The sequence below is a fragment of the Schistocerca americana genome, chromosome 7 (assembly GCF_021461395.2).
Source record: "Schistocerca americana isolate TAMUIC-IGC-003095 chromosome 7, iqSchAmer2.1, whole genome shotgun sequence".
NCBI classification, from domain to species: Eukaryota; Metazoa; Arthropoda; class Insecta; order Orthoptera; family Acrididae; genus Schistocerca; species Schistocerca americana.
This window is the reverse complement of record NC_060125.1, coordinates 258,749,586-258,772,719: the sequence shown is the minus strand read 5'-3', so window position 1 is coordinate 258,772,719 and position 23,134 is coordinate 258,749,586. Positions and strand designations below refer to the sequence as shown.

Sequence of the window (23,134 nt, the reverse complement as noted above, 5' to 3'; positions counted from 1 at the left end):
TGGTTACTAAGGAGAAAGCAGCTGCTGCGAGAAGCCAGGTTGCTGCAGCCCTAACCTGCTAACCTGAGGGCGGGAGGCCCATGGACGCCAGAGCGATGCTTTGGCGGCCGCGGTCGGGTGGGGTAGGGGCCAGGGGCAGCAGCAGCGGCTGTGGAGAGGGCGGCGGTGGTGTCAGGCACTGGGTGGTGGGACGTGTATTTTATTAGAGATCTTTTGTTTAAATTGTATTACATCGATTTTACAAATCAATAGGATGCTGCAAATTAAAGAAAGCTACCCCACAGATGTGAAAAATAACGAGTTAATTAATTTGCATAAATCTTTTATGTCAACGTGGTGTTAGTGGTACAAGAGTTAAGGGGAGGGTGTGTGTGTGTGTGTGGGTGGCATGGAGCAGAACAGCAGGTTAAGTGCGGAACACTAGGTTAATTTGTATAATTTTTATGTAAAACGCAGTACAATAGTTTAAGGGGGTGGGTGACAAAGAAGAATGCATCAGAAATAACGTTCAAAAGCATGTGAAATTTGAAAAGTGTACCAGAAAATGGTAAGAGGACATAACTAATTACTTAATTTGGTATCAAAGGCGGTAGAATAGTTTAAAGAAATGGCGGTGACATGGAAAACGACTTAAGAAAACAATAGGTTGGCCAAACATTACGTTAAGACACCCGGAGTACAGTGCCAAACATTTGGTTATGGAACATGTTTGCTCCATGTAATCACTCCTTACAAGACGTACATGTTTCCAAGCAGCAAAGAATGACGAGCAAGAGAAATCCAACCCAGACAACAGATTTTTTATAAGTAAACAATATAACCCCTTGAATTTCCTGTTATGAGGCCCTTCCTCTCCACCACCAGACCACCATCTGGGATTACATCCCAGAATGGCCGACAGTGTCCTCTGGTGACAGTACTGTATACGAGTTTCAGACCTTATGGTGAACACATTCTTTCCGCCAAAATCCGCCATCTTGGATAAGGGTCCTTGCATCATAAGCTGACGTGACGGTCGCCATCTTGGATTACAACACAGGATGGACGACACTGCCGTCTGGTGGTGGTACTGTGTACTAGGTCAGTTAGACTCAGTACCCCATGGCGACCACACTGGATGGTGGTAGGGCCTCAAATTGTTTAAATAAAGACTGGTGCATGAATTCAACTGCTGACAATTAGCAAGTGTGTTTGCAGAGTCTTTTAGATGGATTATTATTTTGGCAATTTACTAGTTGTTTGGCCTGCTGGACATAAATGTATTTCATTATTACAAGTGGTTTACAGTCTGTAGGCTGTGTGGCGTGATCCTAAGCATGTCAGAGCATGTGTTCTGTATCACTATGATTAATATACTAGCTTACAAAATTCATCCCTAAATAAATAAAGTGGACTCCTTCCTCTCTCCAGCAGCCCAGGACAGGCTGAGTCTTTTTCCCGCCAATCCCTAGCAAGAGGCGGTGGTCGGATGGCTTAGGTTAGTGGAGGTAGCCCAATTGACCTACTTTCCCACCAAAATTCAAACTTCTCTGCAAAATCCGCTATCTTGAATGATGTCATCAGATGATGTCACAGCCGCCATCTTGGATGACGTTATTGCCGCTATCTTGGTTAATGGTACTTTGGGTTGGTACTGGCCTTGTCCCAATACTATCAGCAACCACTTGCATAAAATAAATTTAATTTCTTAATCTGTTACGGGTACTTAGTGCCTGTCTGCAGTAGTTTATGCTCATCGCAATATTTGCGAGGGTCAACAGTCGTATGCATACAGTAAAATGTCATGATCGTACAACTCATTTTGTTACATGACCACTGCATTTTTCTGTATGCATTTTACTGCTGACACTCGCAAATAATACGATTGGTATAATCTTTTGAAGAAGGGCTCTTAGTGCCAGAAACCGGTTAAGAAATTAAATTCCTCTTGTGCAATTTGTTGCTGATTATTTCGATATATACAGCTACATTTGCTGAGGATGGATAAAATACTGAAGTTGGATATAATTAGGCCCTCTTCCTGGCTTCTCGAAAGTTCTTGAAACCTGGAACATGACTGATCGACGATGTTACACCTGACGAGTAATGCGCCATGGTGTGTATTGTCTCCGCTGGTGTGATTATGAGGACTCCATTGCGCCGTACGGCAGTTAACGGACATGAGATTCTTTCCCCGAAGATCTACGTTACCGATTCTCGCCCTGCGGCGGCGGATGTCGGCCTGTTAATGCACTTCAGAAATTTGCGCCCCTGCTTTATCCTGCCCTGGCCGAAAGAGTTCACGATTTTAAGCAGCTGGACTGCGTTCTAATCTTCGCAGCGCTTTGCTTCTGTCCCTTATTGCACAACGACATTGATTGTTCGACCAGGGAACACGTTGCCTCATTTTGGCATGGACGTATCAGCGACAAGACATTTTAACGCGGATCACGTTTGCACGCTGTCTCAACTGCCTCGCAGTGTCCAGTTCGCCTCGATGAGCATTCATTTTGATGGTTTACCTTCTGCCGGTCGGTGTGGCCGAGCGGTTCTAGGCGCTTCAGTCTGGAACCGCGCGACCGCTACGGTCGCAGGTTCGAATCCTGCCCCGGGCATGGATGTGTGTGATGTCCTTAGGTTAGTTAGGTTTAAGTAGTTCTAAGTTATAGGGGACTGATGACCTCCGATGTTAAGTCCCATAGTGCTCAGAGCCATTTGAACCATTTATTTTTTGTTTACCTTCTGGCTACGTTGGTTGTACGGTTTGGAAAGAAATTGGGGAGCGGTCGCTGGCTCCAAATCACTCGTCACCGGTCATCCATTGCCAGTGGCGTCACTCTTCACTCCACCTCAAGCGTCACTTATGACTGAATACCGAAATGCGTAGCTTATGGAGAGTTGGTCGATGTCTGCGCCCATTCTTTTTAATTCCCAACGCACATTGTTCTGGCTGGACTGTTAGTCACACTTACTTTGGAACTCACGAGAGATACTTTCCACTGATTTCATGCGATGTTTTTACATCCACCCTATGCAATGCTCGGTGGGCTCTCCCATCAGTACATGAGGTTTGCCTTGTTCGTGATGTAGATGTGGTTGTTCCTTCACGTTTGCACTTTACTATCACGTCATCAACCGTCGACTTGGGCAGTTGTAGAATGGATACAACTACCCAAATGGATTTGTAACTCAAGTGGTTTCCAATAATTAGTCCACTTTCAAAGTGTCTGATCGATCCATTCCGCTGTGACTGCCCCCCTTTACTGATAACACAATATTCCTCGCCTCCTATTTATACCATCGTCCCCACCTCTTGTAATATCTAGCTGCGAATTCCGTATTACACAGGGTGTCCGGATACTTTTCCCCGGATAGTGTACTTCCTAATCTACTGTCTTGTCCAAAGGAAGAACAGTTCTTACGTGCATCATAATTGAACCGTGGATTTACTTTCAAAATCTTTTCTTATAGAACTTACTTTATTTACTGGCGATTCATCGAACATTAACACAATTAATCACACTATTTGAGCGTGGAAGTAGTTGCCAGTGAGTAACTGATTAAAACAAATTTCTTTCAACAAATGGAAATTTTATTCCTAAAAACCATTTCTTTTTATTTAAAAAAAAGATTTAAAAATAATAATCAGAAAGCACCTTCTAAACATCAAGCTACAATTTATTCAGAGGCAGAAATAACTTTTTTTTTTGACAGTATGAGCTTTCGGGCTGAGAAGCTTGCCGCTCCCTTTTAACACGGCCGTAGTCACGACCGCTGACAACAACCTCTGAAAGACTACACTGGTGCAAATCTGCAACACACCAGATTACTTTAAACTAAAAATTTTAACAACTCATACAAACACACAAACTATGCACCCTTTAGGGGGGATCCAATGGCACAAAACACTCACATTAAAAATATTACTTGTCATCGAATGTGCAACTTGTTTTTAAAAGAAAACTCTTACGGTGGAAGGGTTTCAACTTTATATATTAAATGACCATTTAAATAAAAACCCATGAAATGTAGTCTTACATAAAATGTACAAACATGCTCTACATTACACATATACCGCCTCTCAACATGATAGGCAAGATAAAAACATATTTAAGCAATTCGGCCCTTACATCTTAAGCAATAAATTCGTTAACATCGAATGCGACAAACATGACAGAGGCAGCTATTAACGTACGGCAGACCGACAGACAGACAGACAGACACTACGTGCCTAACAAATGCGGACGAGAGACAGACGATCAAGCTGGGCACGAGAGACTGACCAAGAAAACAAGTAGAATTTAACAAGTAAATGAACAGCATATCTCCGGTCACTTAACTTCTAATAAACTGCGATTTCTGTCGAAGACCTGGCGCAGTACCCCCAAAACGCTCTCCCGAACCGTCCGCTGCCAGCCGCTTCAACGGACGCAGGTAGGCGCGCCGATCTCCCGTCTCACGTCGTCGCAGTTCGCCACAGCCAGACCGATGTCGTGGGTTAACTCCTGTTGCTTTCGTGTCGGCCGCGAAGCCACATCCCCTTGCTATACGGCGCGGCCCAATGGACTGACGTGGCGACCTCACATGCGCCGACGCTCAAGACGGACAACTCATCTTGTGTCTCAGTGCGCGACAGACCAACCGATCGATCCAACCGCCAATAACCATTGCCTGAACAAACTCGAGCAGACTGGCGGCTTAACACATACTAGCACTCTGGGCGACAGACAGATACTGTCTGCCCCACACTGACCCCGCTGACCAACTGACCAGACTCGCCCCACACTGACCCGGCTGACCAACTCACCAGACTCGCCGCCTCGCGAGCTCATAGCGCCCCTTAAAAGCACGTGAACAGGCTACCTTCCCCCTTTTCCACCAGAGGGAGACACCAAAGCTGCGATTGCCACAGTGGCGCCACCGCCAGAAACGGAGAGCGACTGCTTCACACAACACGCTGCGGCGCGCTCTTCAAAACAGCAAATTTAGCACGCCTCAATAATCCACGACAAAAAATAAATTGACCTATAACGGGGAGGAAATGGTGCCAGCACACAAGGATATGAAGAAGAAGACCATCTACTATTGTTCTAGTACTGGGTAGTTGTAATTGAACTGACGATGTTTCAATGCGGGCCATATACATCGCAGGATGCTGAAACATTGTAGGTATGTTCATTAACGAGTGCGCTCACGCAATACGCTGAAAAAATAATAGTTCCACAAACCATCAGCACGTGAAAATACAGCGCCATGCCACATCGAGATGCTGCAGTAGGATGAGGAAAAGGAGACGCGACACGATATTGGGAGGTATCCCATGACTTATGTCAGTGTTAGTGGGTTAAAGCATATGATCAAGAAATATGAGAAAAGATGAATTAGGTGGTGCAGCAGGAAGAGACCTTCGTTTTTTGACACGCATGAGGCCGGAGAATATTGTTTGAACAGACAAGGCTTATTGTACTCCGCACGGTGCGGTGATTGGACAGTGCTGTCGCATATACGGTTCCCGCCGTATATTGTGCATTAACATTCACTATATTCAGCTTATGTGACTGACTGTGTGATGTTTCACAAGCTACTTCCTTACCTTTCCGTTTTTCTTTGAGGAGACGACATCTCATGGGCCTGCTAAGTGTAGAGTGACATTTGCATGTTGTAAGGACATCCTTGCGCAACACGTGATTCTAGCTCTGCAACATAACTCTGTCCACATCACCATCTTCATGCAAGATGTGGCGACACCAGGTGTCACTTGTCAGGTGCTTCGAGAAACCTTCGGTAACGACCGCATCACCTCTAGCCAATCTGAAGATGTGTAGCCTTCCAAATTCCCCGACCTAAATCCATGTGACTTCTGGTTCTGGGGATATCTGGAAGATCGTGTCTATCAGGAATGTATCCGGACTCTTCCTGGTATGAAGGACAGCGTACGATGACATATCGCTCTGATTACACAGGATATGCAGCAGCAACTGTCAACCATGCCATGTTACGAATCGAGCATCTTGTTCAGTTAGGAGTCCGTATTGAAGATGTCGTAATTGTCACCATACATAATTAAACGTACCTGAGGCATGGTTATCACGTGTCTGATCGTTCCTCTCCTTTCCATGCACCCACACCAAATTCCGACTCGTTATAGCGCCACGTTTTCACCTGGTCGCAGAAAGTGGAACTAATCCCCCAGCACACCGATAAAAAGACATACCTACGAAGTGTCAACGTCCTGCTATGTACACAGCCTGCAGTGCAGCACACAAAACACCGTCAGTTTAATCATAACGTCCTGGTACATACGACAGAAAAATGTCAGCAGTATGTGTGATTTGTTCCAAACATGTATGTAAGAGGCACGCTAAGGTGATTCTCAAGATGACAACAAAGGATGAACATTTTATGCAATGTAACGCGTAAAATCTTATGCCTCTCTGGTAAAAGAATCTTCGTGTTCAAAAATACATAATTTGGAAATAAAATGTCATCAAAATATCATTGAAGTCGTTATTATTCTTTTAAAATGGATATTTTAAATGATTATCTCATAGTAAGATGGAGAATTATGTTCTATTTTTTGCTTTCTGATCAAACAGACCTGACGTGGACGTTTATATATCAAAATATCATGTGACGACTTAAGAGTTAAAAACAGGCGCTTCCCATAGCTGAAATAGAAATGGTCGCTTCGCTGAACATTCTCTTCGCGGTTGTCACCTCTGTCCCACACTGTGCTCTTTAGCAAATCAGCAGGCAATTGGCAACGGTGCACAGGCAGCACGCGGGCGCATCGTGTGCGTCCCACTCTCATTGCAAGGAGTTATAAGCACAGAACATTATACACTACTGGACATTAAAATTGCCACGTCACGAAGATGACGTGCTACAGACGCGAAATTTAGCCGACAGGAAGAAGATGCTGTGACATGCAAATTATTAGCTTTTCAGAGCATTCACACAAGGTTGGCGCCGGTGGCGACACCTACAACGTGCTGACATTAGGAAAGTGTCCAACCGATTTCTCATACACAAACAGCAGTTGACCGGCGTTGCCTGGTGAAACGTTGTTCTGATGCCTCGTGTAAGGAGCAGAAATGCGTACCATCACGTTTCCGCCTTTGATAAAGGTCGGATTGTAGCCTATCGCGATTGCGGTTTATCGTATCGGGACATTGCTGCTCGCGTTGGTCGAGATCCAATGAATGTTAGCAGAATATGGAATCGGTGGGTTCAGGAGGGTAATACGGAACGCCATGCTGGATCCCAACGGCCTCGTATCACTAGCAGCCGAGATGACAGGCATCTTATCCGCATGGCTGTAACGGATGATGGAGCCACGTCTCGATCCCTGAGTCAACAGATCGGGACGTTTGCAAGACAAGAACCATCTGCACGAACAGTTCGACGACATTTGCAACAGCGTGGACTATCAGCTCGGAGACCGTGGCTGCGGTTACCCTTGACGCTGCATCACAGACAGGAGCGCCTGCGATGGTGAACTCAACAACGAACCTGGGTGCACGAATGGCAAAACGTCATTTCTTCGGATGAATCCAGGTTCTGTTTGCAACATCATGATGGTCGCATCCGTGTTTGGCGACATCGCGGTGAACGCACATTGGAAGCGTGTATTCGTCATCGCCATACTGGCGTATCACCCGGCGTGATAGTATGGGGTGCCATTGGTTGCACGTCTCGGTCACCTCTTGTTCGCATTGACGGCACTTTGAACAGTGGACGTTACAATTCAGATGTGTTACGACCCGTGGCTCTTCCCTTCATTCGATCCCTGCGAAACCCTACATTTCAGCAGGATAATGCACGACCGCATGTTGCAGATCCTGTATGGGTCTTTCTGGATACAGAAAATGTTCGACTGCTGCCATGGCCAGCACATTTTCCAAATCTCTCACCAATTGAAAACGTCTGGTCAATGGTGACCGAGCAACTGGCTCGTAACAATACGCCAGTCACTACTCTTGATGAACTGTGGTATCGTGTTGAAGCTGCATGGGCAGCTGAACCTGTACACGCCATTCAAACTCCGTTTGACTCAATGCCCAGGCTTATCAAGGCCGTTATTACGGCCAGAGGTGGTTGTTCTGAGTACTGATTTCTCAGGATCTATGCACCCAAATTGCGTGAAAATGTAATCACATATCAGTTCTAGTATAATATATTTGTCCAATGAATACCCGTTTATCATCTGCATTTCTTCTTGGTGTAGCAATTTTAATGGCCAGCAGTGTAACTGTAGCTTATTTGCCCAACGCTTGGTACTATTCTTTACTGTTGCCCTTAACGAATACTACGAGAAGAATGTAGTCTTTAACACGCATGCACTAAAGTCAAAATCACCACCAAACCTGCAAAGCACACTCTGTAACGTGCTCTGTGGTATGCTGACTCTCGCTACTGCGTATCTCCCATCCATTTCTTCTAAGCTGCACAGGACTGCTAGGTATGAACATTTCTTTCATTTTTTCCCGTCACGAAGTCCTCTACCTTCTTAAACTCAGAGGGGTACTTGATCCATACGCACTCAGTTATTTCTTGGATTTAATCAGAACTCTGTCTTTCCAGTTCCGTTTCTACCCGCTTAGGGTGGAAAAATTTTAGAGGCTGCAAAGGGCGGAAAAATTAATTTCAGATCCAACAGCGAAAAAATTCGAAACCGGACTCATCTCGGACGAAACCAATCGGTTAGATCACTGTGCAATCGGGGAGCTTAATACAAGTTGCAGAACTCTCAATAGAAAATGCAAACAAGGTGTAATTTATTTATTTAATAGCAAGAAAATGCATGCTGAAGAAGATGAGATTTAGTATTCATTCTAAAAACATTTCAGTTAAAAGTGAAACGAAATAACACCACGATTATCCAAATAACCGAGTTTGATGCTTTGGTGTGTCTGCCATCGGTGTAGCATAATATATGAATTCAAGGAAAAATTCATAGACTCCAGAAAATAGTTCCACACCTTTATTGGTCTATCCTGTCGCAATAAAATAAAATAAATACTATTGTGTTCTTGTTTAAAATGTTCAGTATACTCTTCCTATTTCAATTATTTTGGAACATTTCGAAAACTGAGGACAGAAAAATAAGAAACTGAGGACATTTGTCGAAGTCAAACAGTTTAAAAGGAATTGAAGACACAGCATGAAAATAAGAGAATTGTCCCCAGAAAATGCCGCCGTCTGGTCATCTGAGTTTAATGATTAAAAGTATAACAGGACGCGTACGTTGTTGTGCCGTTGGATGTTGATGATGATGTCTTCCCCTGCCGTTTTTACCCTTTACAGCACCCTCTACTTCCGCAGAGGTTATTCCTAGATGTCTTCAATCACGTTCTATGATCCTGTCCATTCTTGTCAGTGTTTTCCATATGTTCCTTTCTTCGCCGAATCTCCTGAGAACCCCCTCATTCTTTACCGTATCAGTCCAACTAATTTTCAACATTCTTTTGTAGCACCATATCTCAAACGCTTTGTTTGTGTTCTGTTCCAGTTTTCCCACAGTTCCTCATTCACTACCAGACGTTCTCAGAAATTTATGCCTCAAATTAAGGTCTGTGTTTCATACCAGTGGACTTCCCTTTGTCAGTTTGCTGTGCTACTCTTCTTTTTATGTCTTCCAAGCTTTGTCGGTCATGGTTATTTTTGCTTCATAGGTAGCAGAAGTTCTAAACCATGTCTACTTCATGATCGCCAGTTTTAACGTAAAATTTCTCGCTGTTCTGATTTCTGCTACTCATTACTTTTATTTTTTTCCGGTTTACTGTCCATCAGTATTCTGTACTCATTAGACTGTTCATTCCAGTCGACAGATCCTGTAATACTGCATAACTTTCAATAATGGTAGCAATATCATCAGTGAATCTTGTTGATTATCCTTTCACCCTGAATTTTAATCCCACTCTTGAACCTTTCTTTTATTTCTGTCATAGCTTGTTTGGGGTACAGATTTAACAGTAGGACCGAAAGGCTATATCCCTATCTTACGCCCATTTTAACCCGAGCACTTCGTACTTGGTCTTCTAGTCTTAGTGTTCCCTCTTCGTTTTTGTACATACAGCATATCACCCGCCTTCCTCTACGGCATACTCTTGTTTTTCTCAGAATTTTGAACATCATGCACTAATTGATATTGTTAAACGCTTTTTCCAGGTCGACAAATCATATGAATGTGTATTGATTTTTTCTTTGGGCTTACTTGCATTATCGATAGCAACGTCACTGCCTGTCTCGTGCCTCTACCCTAGAACCAAACTGATTTTCATCTAATAGACGCTCAGTTTTCTTTTCCATTGTTCTGTATGTTATTCTTGTCAGCAGTTTGGATGCACGAGCTCTTAAGTGTATTGTGCGATAATTTTCGTACTTACCTGCCCTTACTATCTTCGGCATTGTGTGGATGATAGTTTTACGAAAGTCTAATGATAAGTCGCCAGTCTCACAGTTTCTACATACCAACCTGAATGGCCGTTTGGTTGCCACTTCTTCCAACGACTTCAGAAATTCCAATGGAATGTCATCTATCCCTCTTGCCCTATTTGATCTCAAGTCTTCCATAGAGCTTTTATATTCTGATTAATACTGGAACACCTTTTTCATCCAGATCGGCTTTTAATTTAATCTTCTGTCACGTCGTCAGGAAAGTCGTCTTCCACACAGAGGCTGTCATTGTACTCTTTCCATCTATCTGCTTTCTATTCTGCGATAACAGTGTAATTCTCGTTCTACCTTTAAATGTTACCACTCTTGCTTTTAATTTCACTGTAGGTTGTTTTGGTTTTTCTGTACGCTGAATCAGTCTTTCCGACGATAATTTGTTTTCCGATTTATTCACATCTCTCCTCCAGTCATTTCCCTTTTTGCCTTCCTCCCCCTGCTTATTTCATTCATAGGTGATTTATAGTGCAGTAATTGTGTTACCCTGGTTTCTTCGCAGTTATCTCCCTTGTCGCCATCTCTGACTGTTCAACATCAGTGCCCACCCTTATTGGAGATGTGCACTTTTTTCTGAGCTGTCTACTCTGTCATTACTTATAGCAGTATCCACATCCTCAGACAACTTCAAACGCATCTTGTTATTCCTCGGTACTTCAGTATTCCACTCACTTCAGCACTCTTTGCTATCCTTCCCCAGTTCCCCATCTTTTGTAAGATTCTCTTAAAGATCAGTCTACTCTTCATCATTACTAAATTACGATCTGAGTCGATATCTCCATCTGGGTAAGCCTTACAATCTAATATCTGATTGTGGAATCTCTATCTGACCATGACGTAAACGAATTGGAAGCTTCCAGTGTCTGTGGCTTATTTCCAAGTATTGTTATTTTTGAGCAGAGTATTCGCTGTTACCATCTGATATTTATTGGAGAACTCAATCTTCTCCTATCACAGTCCAGTTTCCACGCCCGTATTCTCCCGTAACCCTTTCTCCTATTCCTCCTCCCACAACCACCTTACGAGAACTAGTATCCTGTAACTAAAGGTAGCACGAGTGCCGTATTGGAAGTATTCCAAAGCAGTTTGTTTGAGCGTCCGTAAACCTTGGCTGCTCCGTTGTTCAAATATGTGCCTAGGGCCTCAGATAAGATGACTACTGCAGTGAGGAGACTGCCCTCGGCGCTCCAGCCAGTAGCCCAGTATGGCTAGCGGCGCACAGGAAGGCCAGCACGTGCTGAGGGGTCCGCCGCTGACGGAGGCGGAGGTGGCGGGGGTGGAGCTGCCCCTGGCGCCCTACCTCGTCCAGAAGCTGGCCGCCCACGGGGACCGCCTTCTGCAGGTCGGTCCACTGACCTCTACACGCACTCATATTCTGCCGGTCGGTGTGGCTGAGCGCTTCTAGGCGCTTCAGTCTGGAACCGCGTGACCGCTGCGGTCGCAGGTTCGAATCTTGCCTCGGGCATGGATGTGTGTGATGTCCTTAGGTTAGTTAGTTTTAAGTAGTTCTAAGTTCTAGGGGACTGATGACCTCCGATGTTAAGTCCCGTAGTGCTCAGAGCCATTTGAACTCATATTCTGTATATCCGGTACTTACAGTGTATGTGTTATAGCAGACTACTAGGTGCTATCCAAAACCTTCAGAGGTACCCTAAGCTTCTTCCAAAACGTAAGGGTCCTTGCTATGAACCTGAAAGCAAACACCAATCTTCACAATTTCTGTTGATCCATTGTGGATACGGGACAGCGGCCGGTCACATATTAACTGAAGAAATCGTTAAACAGCGGTATGTTTTGAGAAGTTATTTTATTTAGGTAACCTCTTTCGGCATCTTCAGGCCCCTAGGCGCTCCATGTATAAAAAATCAGATATATCGATATTTGTACATCTGAAGCCGTCAATATCTGGATTCCGTGAATTCGTTTTTGGAGTGTTTTTTCGAAGTAAATACGCTAAAAACGAATTCATAATATTCAGATATTGATGGTTCCAATTAAGCAAGCATCGATATATCTGATTGTCTACACTTGGAGTGCATATGGGCCTGAAGATAGGATTAATGGGATACCGAAATTGGTTGTCTAAATAAAATAACTTCTCAAAACATACGGCTATTGGCGATTTTCCTTGGTTAATAATCTTCATAATGGTTTAGGTACTGCACTCGTACCCAGGAAGTAGTGCGTTCACATCCCAGTTTGAGGCCTTTGAGCCACACTGGGTGAATGTTCGTATTTTTTCTCCAATAGGTTCAAACTCCATCAGTTCCTCTCTTCGTTTACTTGGATCACTGTTTCTAGCGACCTTGCTGTATTTACGACTTAAATTCTATCTTACCTTCCTTCGTTCCTATTCTTCTTCGCCACTTCTTTGTTAAGCCGTTCTCTACTGTAGTGATCTCGAGAAACTATTTTGTGACATCGGATACCACGCAAATTACCGATGAGCTCGCCCCACGTTGGGCGCCAAAATGTAGTGCACTGCGATTTTCTTCTCACTCTGCTGTCGGACGTGAAATGACGACCAGATGACTGATGAGCTTGCCCCACGTTAGGAGCCAACAATTAATTGATATCAATGATTTAATGTAATAAGACACAAAAGATACAAAATTAAGGGGTTCATGTATGAACGTAAAATATTGCTTATATGATCAAAACATGAACGAAATGAATTTATTTTCGTACTGAAATTTCCTGGCGGGTTAAAACTGTGTGCCGGACCTACACTCGAACTCGGGTCCCGAGTTCGAGTCTCGGACCGGCACACAGTTTTAACCCGCCAGGAAATTTGATATCAGAGCACACTCCGCTGTAGAGTGAAAATTTAGTTCTATTTTCGTACTGTTTACAAAAACCAGAACAAAATTACAAATCTCAGGACCGATTTGGCTGGACGTGGACACGACGCAGTTATTAAGGGGAAGGAGGAGGGGGCGAATCGTCTCACCATTATTCGTTATCGTTCGTCGCGTACTGCTGTCGGCCACCCTCATCTGGAATCTCGGCGTTGGGGCGGGGCCCAGCTACGATTTCCGCGATGTCTGACAGTTGTCGGTCGCGTGTCCGATGCTGTACTATCACGGCGTCGAAAGGCGGACGTTGGCGATGTGTGGAGGAGCGCCCATGTCCTCTCGCTTGTGCATTGTCTCCATGACTCCCACCCCACTCGCTTCTCTTCCATCTCTCAGCTCAACTCCTCTTCGAAATATTCTTCCTTCCACCGCTGTCATTGGCAGACAAAATTTTCAATGCAGCCTAATTACAGATCGCCGTTTCATAACCACACCTCTAAGTGTGGGGTGGAAATTTCCTACCTGGCGCGGGCTGGCGTGTGGCTCGTGAATCGGCATCTTTCTCACGATTTCACATTCCTTTCCTGCATTCCGAAGCTGTTGGGAAAGCAGCTACACAACACTTCTTTATAATCGCTCTCTCTGCATGAGGCCTGGACAGACTGACGTTCGGCTTCCGTCTCAAAATCTGCCAGAGTCCGAGATTTATAAGGAATGTCGAGAAAAACATCTTCTTAAGGACGCTGACATCGTTCTCACGCCTCCCTGCGCCAATTCCCCACGCTTTGCGTACGCTAATCCCTGTGCCCATAGGGTGCTGGAATTGTCGACACATTACTGGTTACTAAGGCAGGTAAAATGAGTGCCACCAGGCCAGAAGAACTCAGATGCTTTCGCGTGTACATTCTTGGCGTCCAGTCCAAATGGCTGCAGGTGTCCATCAGTTCTTGGCACGCTTCTCGTTGTCAGACCGGCCGTTCGCAACGTGTCCATCCCTGAACGAGGCGAGGCCCGGATTCCCGCTTGTGCTTGCAGAACGTCTGCAGTGTCCTCTCCTCTGGGGTTCGCCTCAGGGTGCCCACCTCGGCCACTCGCGGCGAGTTGGCGAAAGTGGCCGCGGTCGGACGTATTACAACATGGAGCATATGAAAACTCGGCAAAGGTAACGTTATGGCCAATTAAAAGTTCCTGGCAGTCTAAAAAAAAAATGTGCGGGACTGGAAGTCGAACCTGGAAACTTACCTTTGTTGGGCAATGTTCCTACCGACTCCACTATCGAGGCATGACTTATGACGCACCCTCGGTGGTTTAATTCCTCAATCTGGTTAAATCATTTCTCCGTAATAACCTTTCCACCATCAGTGTTAGTTGAGCAAGGTATGCTGGACAACTTCTGCGATGTTTGGAAAGTAAGAGAGAAATATTGACGGAAGCAAGGCAGCAGGTCGATTCGTGGTTGGATAGCTCACTCGGTAGTTGTATTACAGGCCAAAGGCACGGTTCCGGTCTCGATTCCCTGTCCGACAGTACACACTCCACTGGAGAACGAAAGGATCATTCTGCCAAGGATGAGCCATTTCTCAGCAATTTCCTTTCCTCCAGGGGTGCAAATTCTGCAGGGAGTGTAGGAGAACTTCAATGAAGTTTCGTAAGTAGTGCAGAACTGTCTTATTCGTCGAATTCTCTTGGCATCCAATATAAATGTGGCAGGAAGGGAACTCCCTACCACCGAAAGTAGTGGTCGTTAAATGGTTCAAATGGCTCTGAGCACTATGGGACTTAACATCTGAGGTCATCAATCCCCGAGAACTTAGAACTACTTAAATCTAACTAACCTAAGGACGTCACACACTAAGGTCGCACGTTCGAATCCTGCCTCGGGCATGGATGTAAGTGATGTCCTTAGGTTAGTTAGGTTTAAGTAGTTCTAAGTTCTAGAGGACTGATGACCTGAGAAGTTAAGTCCCGTAGTGCTCAGAGCCATTTGAGCCAAGCTGTCCATGCTTCCCAGTCAGAGCACGCTCAGACGCAACCGTCTGCGTTGTGGTCTTAATGGCAGCTACAGGCGGGGAGGTAATTCCCTAGTGGAGCCGCTGCTGGTCTCCGACCATTGTAGTGGATGACACAGAACGTTGCAGGCAGTCCATCACTTGTTCTCAGACTGGAGGCGCAGATAAGCAGTTACAGTGTTCTTGGTGCACAACACGAGGATATCATCTTGTGATGTCAGAGGTTGTCTTCCGGGACCTTGGCGATAAGTATGCCTGCCCTCATGTCTCCATGCAGTTCATCATGGGGTCATTGTCCCACCCAGAGGCCCCGCAAGTCTGGATACTGCACAATTCGTCAACCTGGCCCAATGGAGATTCACAGTGGAGCGGGGCACCTTTTTAAACTTTCGCTGTCTTACACAAGTATGTAGCATCTGTCCCTCACGGTGATCACTCAACACTTGATATTGTTCACACTCCGTATACAGAGTGTTCGGAAATTCCCGTTACAAACTTCTGTTACTTCTGGAGGGGAAGTGAGTGCGTAATATTTTGAATAGGAACCCATGTCCGGAAAAGTACCGTTTCCGTTCTACGACGGTTTAAGTACAGATGTTTAACTCCCACACTTTTGCTTGAGGAACTGAACCAGGACAATTATTAGGCAACAATTCAAAAAGAAAATCCATTTATCACTTAGGCACATTCAACATTACCTGTTTACATTATTCTAGAACAAAAAAGAACCCAGCATAACATACGTACAGAACAGTCCTGCGCATTACAATAGCGGCTCGATGTGGCGACCACCACCGCTGCTACAGACATTGTATCTACGAAGCATGTTCTGATCTCAGCTGGTGTCTCTTCAATTTCTAGTGCAGGGGACAGAACTCGTGCCAGCAGATCTTCCTCTGCCTCTAAAGGAGTCTTGGAAATTAAGCTTTGGATAAACTGTGATAAATGAATATTCCGTTATGTTTCCTTCCTCATTGTTGCCAAATAACTGTAATACGCTATGACGAAATCGGCCCCTCAGACAGAAGTGGACATGTTAAACATCTGCATTATAACCGCCATAGAACGGAAATGTTACATTTCCGGACACGTGATTCTATTCAAAACAATATGTAGTCACTCACCTCTACAAGTCCTAATGGTTTATAACGGGAATTCCTGAACTCCCTGTATAACCTACCAGACCTAGTAACAAGACTAGACACGAAGAAGGCACTCTGATGACTGTCTGCCTGTACAGACAACTGCAAGTCTATGGTTCAAATGGTTCTGAGCACTATGGGACTTAACATCTACGGTCATCAGTCCCCTAGAACTTAGAACTACTTAAACCTAACTAACCTAAGGACATCACACAACACCCAGTCATCACGAGGCAGAGAAAATCCCTGACTCCGCCGGGAATCGAACCCGGGAACCCGGGCGTGGGAAGCGAGAACGCTACCGCACGACCACGACCTGCGGACATACTGCAAGTCTAATGATTTACATAACTGCTAATGATGTGTACGTGTACGAAGCTAATTGGTGCCCTACAACGTGTTCTGGGTGGTTGTGTTCTTTTGTCAGGCACTGTGCCTTGATGTCTTAATAAACACATCAAAAGAAGTTTTTCATTACTCGGGTTCCCAGAACACCTGAAAATAGACGTTGACTGTGGATATTGCATCACAGACACAGTCCCTTTGACTGTTCATAGATGTCACTAAACCCGCCCAAAGATGTAAACAATCATGCATGAGCAGCGCCTATTAGACGGAGGGGGTCTGACAGTCGATCAGTTCCAATTATTCCACCTAGAAGGAGATACACGGCTCGTGTTGTCTGTAGTTCAACCATGCCTAGACGATCAATACCGCGTTTCGACGCGTCCGTATTGTTACTTTCTGCCAGGAAGGACTCACAACAAGGGAAGTGTTCAGGAGTCTCGGAGTGAACCAAAGCGATGTTGTTCGGACATGGAGGAGATTCAGAGAGAGGCAGGAACTGTCGATGACATGCCTCGCTCAGGCCGCCCAAGGTCTATTACTGCAGTGGATGGCCGCTACCTACGGATTATGGCTCGGAGGGATCCTGACAGCAACGCCACCATGTTGAATAACGCTTTTCGTGCAGCCATAGGAAGTCGTGTTACGACCCAAACTGTGCGCCACAGGCTGCGTGAAGCGCAACTTCACTCCCGATGCCCATGGCGAGGTCTATCCCCGGTCGTCGTCGCTGCGACTCACATCGTCACCGCGCACGCAACGCCATGGCTGGGAAGCAGATTGCCGCCGCATTGGAAGCCCTCATTCACGCGATGGGGTTCGACGGCGGCCGCCAACGGCAGCCAAAGCGCAAGCGAACGCAACGGAACAGGAAGAGCCTACAGTGCTACAACTGCCAGCAGCTGGGGCATACTGCGCGCGGGTGTAAGAACGCCGTTGCGTGCTTGAAGTGCGCGGCGGCCCACGACACCCGCAGTTGCACGAAGCCTCGTGGGGTGGCCAGCAGCTGCGTGAACTGCGGCGGGCCACACGACGCCAACTCTCGTAGCTGCGGCTACCTCAGAGAGTCACGTCATCTGCCCGCCGCACCACGCTCTGCGGCGGCGTCAAGCGCCACGACGGCCGCCCCGCCGCCCCGCTCCGGCGGGGGCTGCGAGCCGCGCCGCCTTGAAGCCGCCACCGGCCATGCTATGGCCGGCTTCCAAGCCGCCTTTGCGGCCGAAAGGGCCACACTGAAGGAGGAGCTCGCAGCTGCGCATCGCCAGCTCCAGCAGCTGCGCGATGAGCTGTGGGATATCAAGAAGAAGCCGCCAGTTCCCGCCGCCGCCGCCCCCCTCGTGAGTCGTCCGGTGGGGGTCGATGCGGCCACGCAAACAACCACCGCTCCGCCCCCTGCAGCAATGCAGGAGGTGGCGCCCATGGAAACAGACGATGTGACGCCACAGTCGTCACACTCCACCAAGGCAGCTGCAAGCAAAGGTGCTGTGGCAACGACCGACTCCTCCCATGTAGAGAAGTCTACCGCAAAGAAGTTGCAGCAACTGAAAATACCAGATCCGCACGAGTTGCAGTCGTTCCTTAAGAACATTGCGGCGTCGCTACAGGACTGGTCCTACCCATTCTCTGAACAACCGTACCCCCTCTCAGTACCACGTGCTAGACCTCCTACCCTCCCCCATCTCCCCCACCGCTTTAGCAAGTCTCAGCTGAAGTGGCTAAATTTCGTGACAAAAGAGGATTTAACCCTAATTGACAAATATCCCATCTTTACGCCAGGCGATTGGCAATTATTCGCAGGACTAGCAGAACTACATGTGACGGGCCGTATACCTTCCTACCTGTATAATTCTGGAACTTAGGTAGCAAATCAGTGAGAGAGCATCATCATAAGCCGGCGGCGTGAGTCATTCTAAACCTACCGGCCAGCCATTTAGGCCGTTCGTTTTCAGCGTCTCCTACTGTTCGTCTGACTATCCTTTCATCTTTCTTCCTTTTGTTAAAAAAAAAAACAAAAAAAAAAACAGCACAAAAGTCAAGCAAACATCCAACCGTCAGGACATCCCACACCAATCTTTAAGTAAGAAGGAGAAGCGTCTTAGTTACGCTAGAACTTCGCCAACTGCAGAGGGTACAATCCCTCAGTCTTGTGCGTCTGCGTCTGCGAGCTCTATCTTTGCAATCACGACACCACGCAGCGCGGTACAGATGTGCCGAACAACATGCCGCGTGGACAGCTCAGGATTGGCATCACGTTCTCTTCACCGATGAGCGTGAGTTTCCAAGAAACTTCAATTAACGGAAATAAAACGTTCCCCGCAGTTGAATTGCCATCTGAAGGAGCGACGAACTATCACAACTCCGAAACCATGAGGATTTACACGAAGTAAAATTATCATCAAAATTTCCCTTATCACTACTGTTGTGGACATAGGTCTGTAAACGATGGCTGTGCGAGCGTATAAATGGCTGAGACTACCGGTTCGCTTTTTTTTTTTTTTTTTTTAAACTTTCCGCTTACATTCTGGAAAGTTACTGTTTATATTTTTTATTGTTTTCTTTTCTTTATTTTGTTATTAGTGGATAGTCTTTGACTTTCTCCTTTGTATTAACCAAGATCAGGTGGTTTGTCGATTCTGCTTGTGGATTCAGGAAAAATGGGTTTGTTGCTAATAGCAAATACAGACAGTGCGAGAGTGGTTTCCTTTCCCTAGGAGGAACGATTTCTGCAGCTAATCAGAACGCAGGTGCTAGCCCACAGGCAAGTAACTGGGCACTAATGCGGGTTAAACATAGTCTGTAATTTTCTATAATCCGTTCCATTTTCGTGTATCTTAATTTCAGTGGTACTTTGTTCTCCATTGGAAGTCTAAGAAATTTGGAAATCATTAGAAAAGCGGTGCTTCACAGTAGGGAAGGCAAGCAAGTGCTCATAGCCCTTAAGTTACGCGTTTTAGAGGCCACGTTTACGAGACATTTTTTTTTCTTGTTTTGGTACATAGTACCACTTCTGCAAATTTCCTAACCTTCAATCTTATCAAGTACCGGTATATGTATTCCTCTGTGAGAGGTATTAGAACCATTTCCGTTCATAACTTTTGATTCGGCCGTTTCTGGAGCAGGCTCCCTTACCTCAAATTGATACGTTTACTTCTGCCCATCATTTCCGAAAGTTTGTAGCATCATCACCGAATCGCCCTGTATACGGGGTGAATTATCTAAGATTTTCTCCGCAAATACTGCAGAAATTGAAAGTGCTGTTGATGTGCCGTTCAAATGGTTCAAATGTCTCTGAGCACTATGGGACTCAACTGCTGAGGTCATTAGTCCCCTAGAACTTAGAACTAGTTAAACCTAACTAACCTAAGGACATCACAAACATCCATGCCCGAGGCAGGATTCGAACCTGCGACCGTAGCGGTCTTGCGGTTCCAGACTGCAGCGCCTTTAACCGCACGGCCACTTCGGCCGGCTGATGTGCCGTTTTCACAGAATGAATTGGTAGTCAGAAGCCTTTACTGTCATCCAATAAACATATTGTAATAATAATTAGAAAGTGTATTTTTGTGCAAACATACACTGTTTTCAATGGAGCAGTGCCTACTGACATTAATAAGCTAAACGTAGGGTAAATTAGAACGTCACTGGCGTTTGTTGCAGGATTCAAGTGCGAGTCGCTTACGACGTATCGTATTTTGCAAAGTCCCCACATCGACACTTGTTTGTGACATTCAACCGGCTTAGTTGCTAGGTACGTTGTTTTTATGTTTGCTTTCAGTGTCCTTGTGTGATCTTTGAGTACATTGCGACTTGCTAGTCAGTTAGTGTGTGACAATCCAAGTAGTAGGTACTGTGTAGTCTTTGGGATTTACCAATGCAGAAAAAGCCGACATGCTCATGGTGTATGGAGAATGTAAGAAGAATATCGTTCTTGTACGGTGTATCATCTCAGCAATTATTTATCAATCTCTTCAACCTGTTAAGCAAAAGTAGTAGTTTAACACCTAGACAACTTCACAGAAAGAAGTAAGAGACGACAAATAGGAGGAAATTAATATTCCCGCTGCTGCTGCAGTTGAGCCCTCACGAGAAGTGGTATGGGTCAGGCAAGACTCTTACGCAGTCTCCATCGACATAGGTTCCATCCCTATCAAATCTCTCTATATCAACAGCTGCATGGAGACGATGAGAATCGTTTAAACTTTTGTACATGGTCATTAAGGCAGGATACTTCAGATACATCATGTATCTTGTTTAGTGATTTATCAGTCATGACCGGGTAAACCGCCGAAATATGCAATATTGGTCTGTTGGCAATCCCCGTTGGCTTCTTGAGGTGGAATGTCATTTTCCATTTCCCGATGTGGGCTCAGCTCATAGGCCCGTTTTTCATAAACGGAAAACTGACCTCGAGCAAATATTTCAGCCTCCTACAAGACCATCATTCACGGATGTTAGACGACATTCGTCTGCAATCTAGGAGGAACCTGTGGTTCCTACACGATGGCTGTCCAGTCCATAGTGCACGAAGTACTTCAGCATGTCTTCGCGAATTATTTCCAAATCGTTGGGTTGGACGCAGAGGACCTGCTTCTTGACCGCTCTGTTCCCTGGATTAGACGCCTGCAAACTTTTTTCTATGAGGGAAGTTGAGGTTTTCTACAAGGGCACACCAACTACATCCGGGTATATGCAACGACATATTACTGCAGCCCGCTCGGACATCTCCGCTGATATGCTAGCACGTGTGCAGCAGTCGTTCCGTACCAGACTGGAAGCGTGTATTGCCGCTGCCAGTAGTAATTTTGAACACAATACGTGATGATCAGTTGTCTCGTACTGGTCAGAATGCACATAACTAGTATATGTATTTGTGTTGATCTTTAGCGTGTGCTAGTATGGGTATTGTACAAGTGTAGGCCGTGAGAACTTTTTAAAGTATGGCGTCTCCCAAACGACTTGTACTAGAATCCTCCAACAAATACCTCAGTCATTCAAATTTACCGAAATTTTGGCTTGTTAATGTCAATAGGCATCGTTACATTTAAAAAAAGTGTATGTTTTTTCAAACAATACACTTTCTAAGTATTATTACAATCTGTTAAATGAATATTAATACAATCCCCTGAATACCAAATAATTCTGTGAAAACCGCTCATCAATAGCACTTTCTACTTCCGCAACATTTGTTGCGCTAATTTTAGGTGATTCATCCTGCAAAATACAGTATGAGCCACTAATATGTGAGGGAGAAGGACACATAAACAGAATCTACGAAAATTCCACTCGGTGCTCAGCGCAGCTAGAAGGGAATCTGGTTCTTATTTGTCCTGTAGCACACTGTTTCCCTCATCACAGGCGCTGACCGATCGGAGTGGCTGCCTCGTTTGAGGCGCCGTGTCACGGGTTGCGCGACCCCTCCCACCGGAGGTTCGAGTCTTCCCTCGGGCATGGGTGTGTGTGTTGTTCTTAGCATAAGACAGTTTAAGTAGTGTGTAAGTCTAGGGACCGATGACCTCAGCAGTTTGGTCCCTTAGGAATTCACACATATTTGAACATTTGAACACAGGCGCTGCTCTCTCTTCAGTTTACAGATAAAATTATGTTCACTTCCGCTGTGGCTGGCAGATGAAGCGTCGTGTTATTGTGGCGCAGGTGGTGGCGGGCCAAGAGTCGCGGGCGGACTGGGTGCTGCGGCAGGCGGCGGCTGAGCTGTCGGCGCTGCAGAGGGCGGTCCCCAGCCTGCTGGAGGGCGACACCGTGGCCGTCTGCTGCAGGAAATCAGTGCTCTTCCTGCCCGCCATGGTGGCCACACTCTGCTCTGGAGCCGTCTGTGCCGTCGTCAACGCCGACCTTCCTCTCGGTGCGCACATCGCCTCCACTGTTTTTATCAGCCGACTCTCTCACTCGTCTGTTACATGCTACAGAAATAGCAAAGTAATCTTCGTCATTCGTCATTTGTTTTGTGGTATACTGCTGCTGGTAAGCTTTTCGAGGTATAAGGTCGTGGTCCACGAAACTCTTCTGTTCATAATGTTTCATCCAGAATTGCGCTGGGCATTTTCAGAGGTGTTGCTCCTTCGTTTAGTCTTGCCGACCGATAGGTCGGACGTCTGAGAGCGACGTATATACTGTATAAAAAAGGACGTGGCCGGAGTTGCACGTGGTAAGCAGAGATGATCCTTGTCAAAGATAAAATTTAACTGCCGATTGTCTTCCTGTCAAAGATAAAAAAGTTTTATCCATTCTGCAGAGATGATGTGCATATGATAAAATTTAACTGTCGATTGTCTTCCCGTCAAAGATTAAAAATCTTTTATCGATTCTGCAGAGATGCTGTGCATATATCGCTATATTTCATGGTCTGTTCTTTCCTATTAAACTCAGCGACATATAGACAGTAGCTCTACAGAAT

General features: G+C 45.7%; 1 protein-coding gene across 1 annotated transcript in view; it reads left to right on the top strand.

The window, feature by feature from the left end:
- The window catches only part of LOC124622615 (4-coumarate--CoA ligase 1-like), a 203,063-nt gene that overhangs the window by 84,453 nt on the left and 95,476 nt on the right, over positions 1 to 23,134 (top strand). The window contains exon 2 of the mRNA XM_047148380.1: positions 22,375 to 22,582. Coding sequence (XP_047004336.1) covers positions 22,522 to 22,582 — 61 coding nt within the window. The 5' untranslated portion in view covers positions 22,375 to 22,521. The remainder of the gene's footprint in view (positions 1 to 22,374; positions 22,583 to 23,134) is intronic.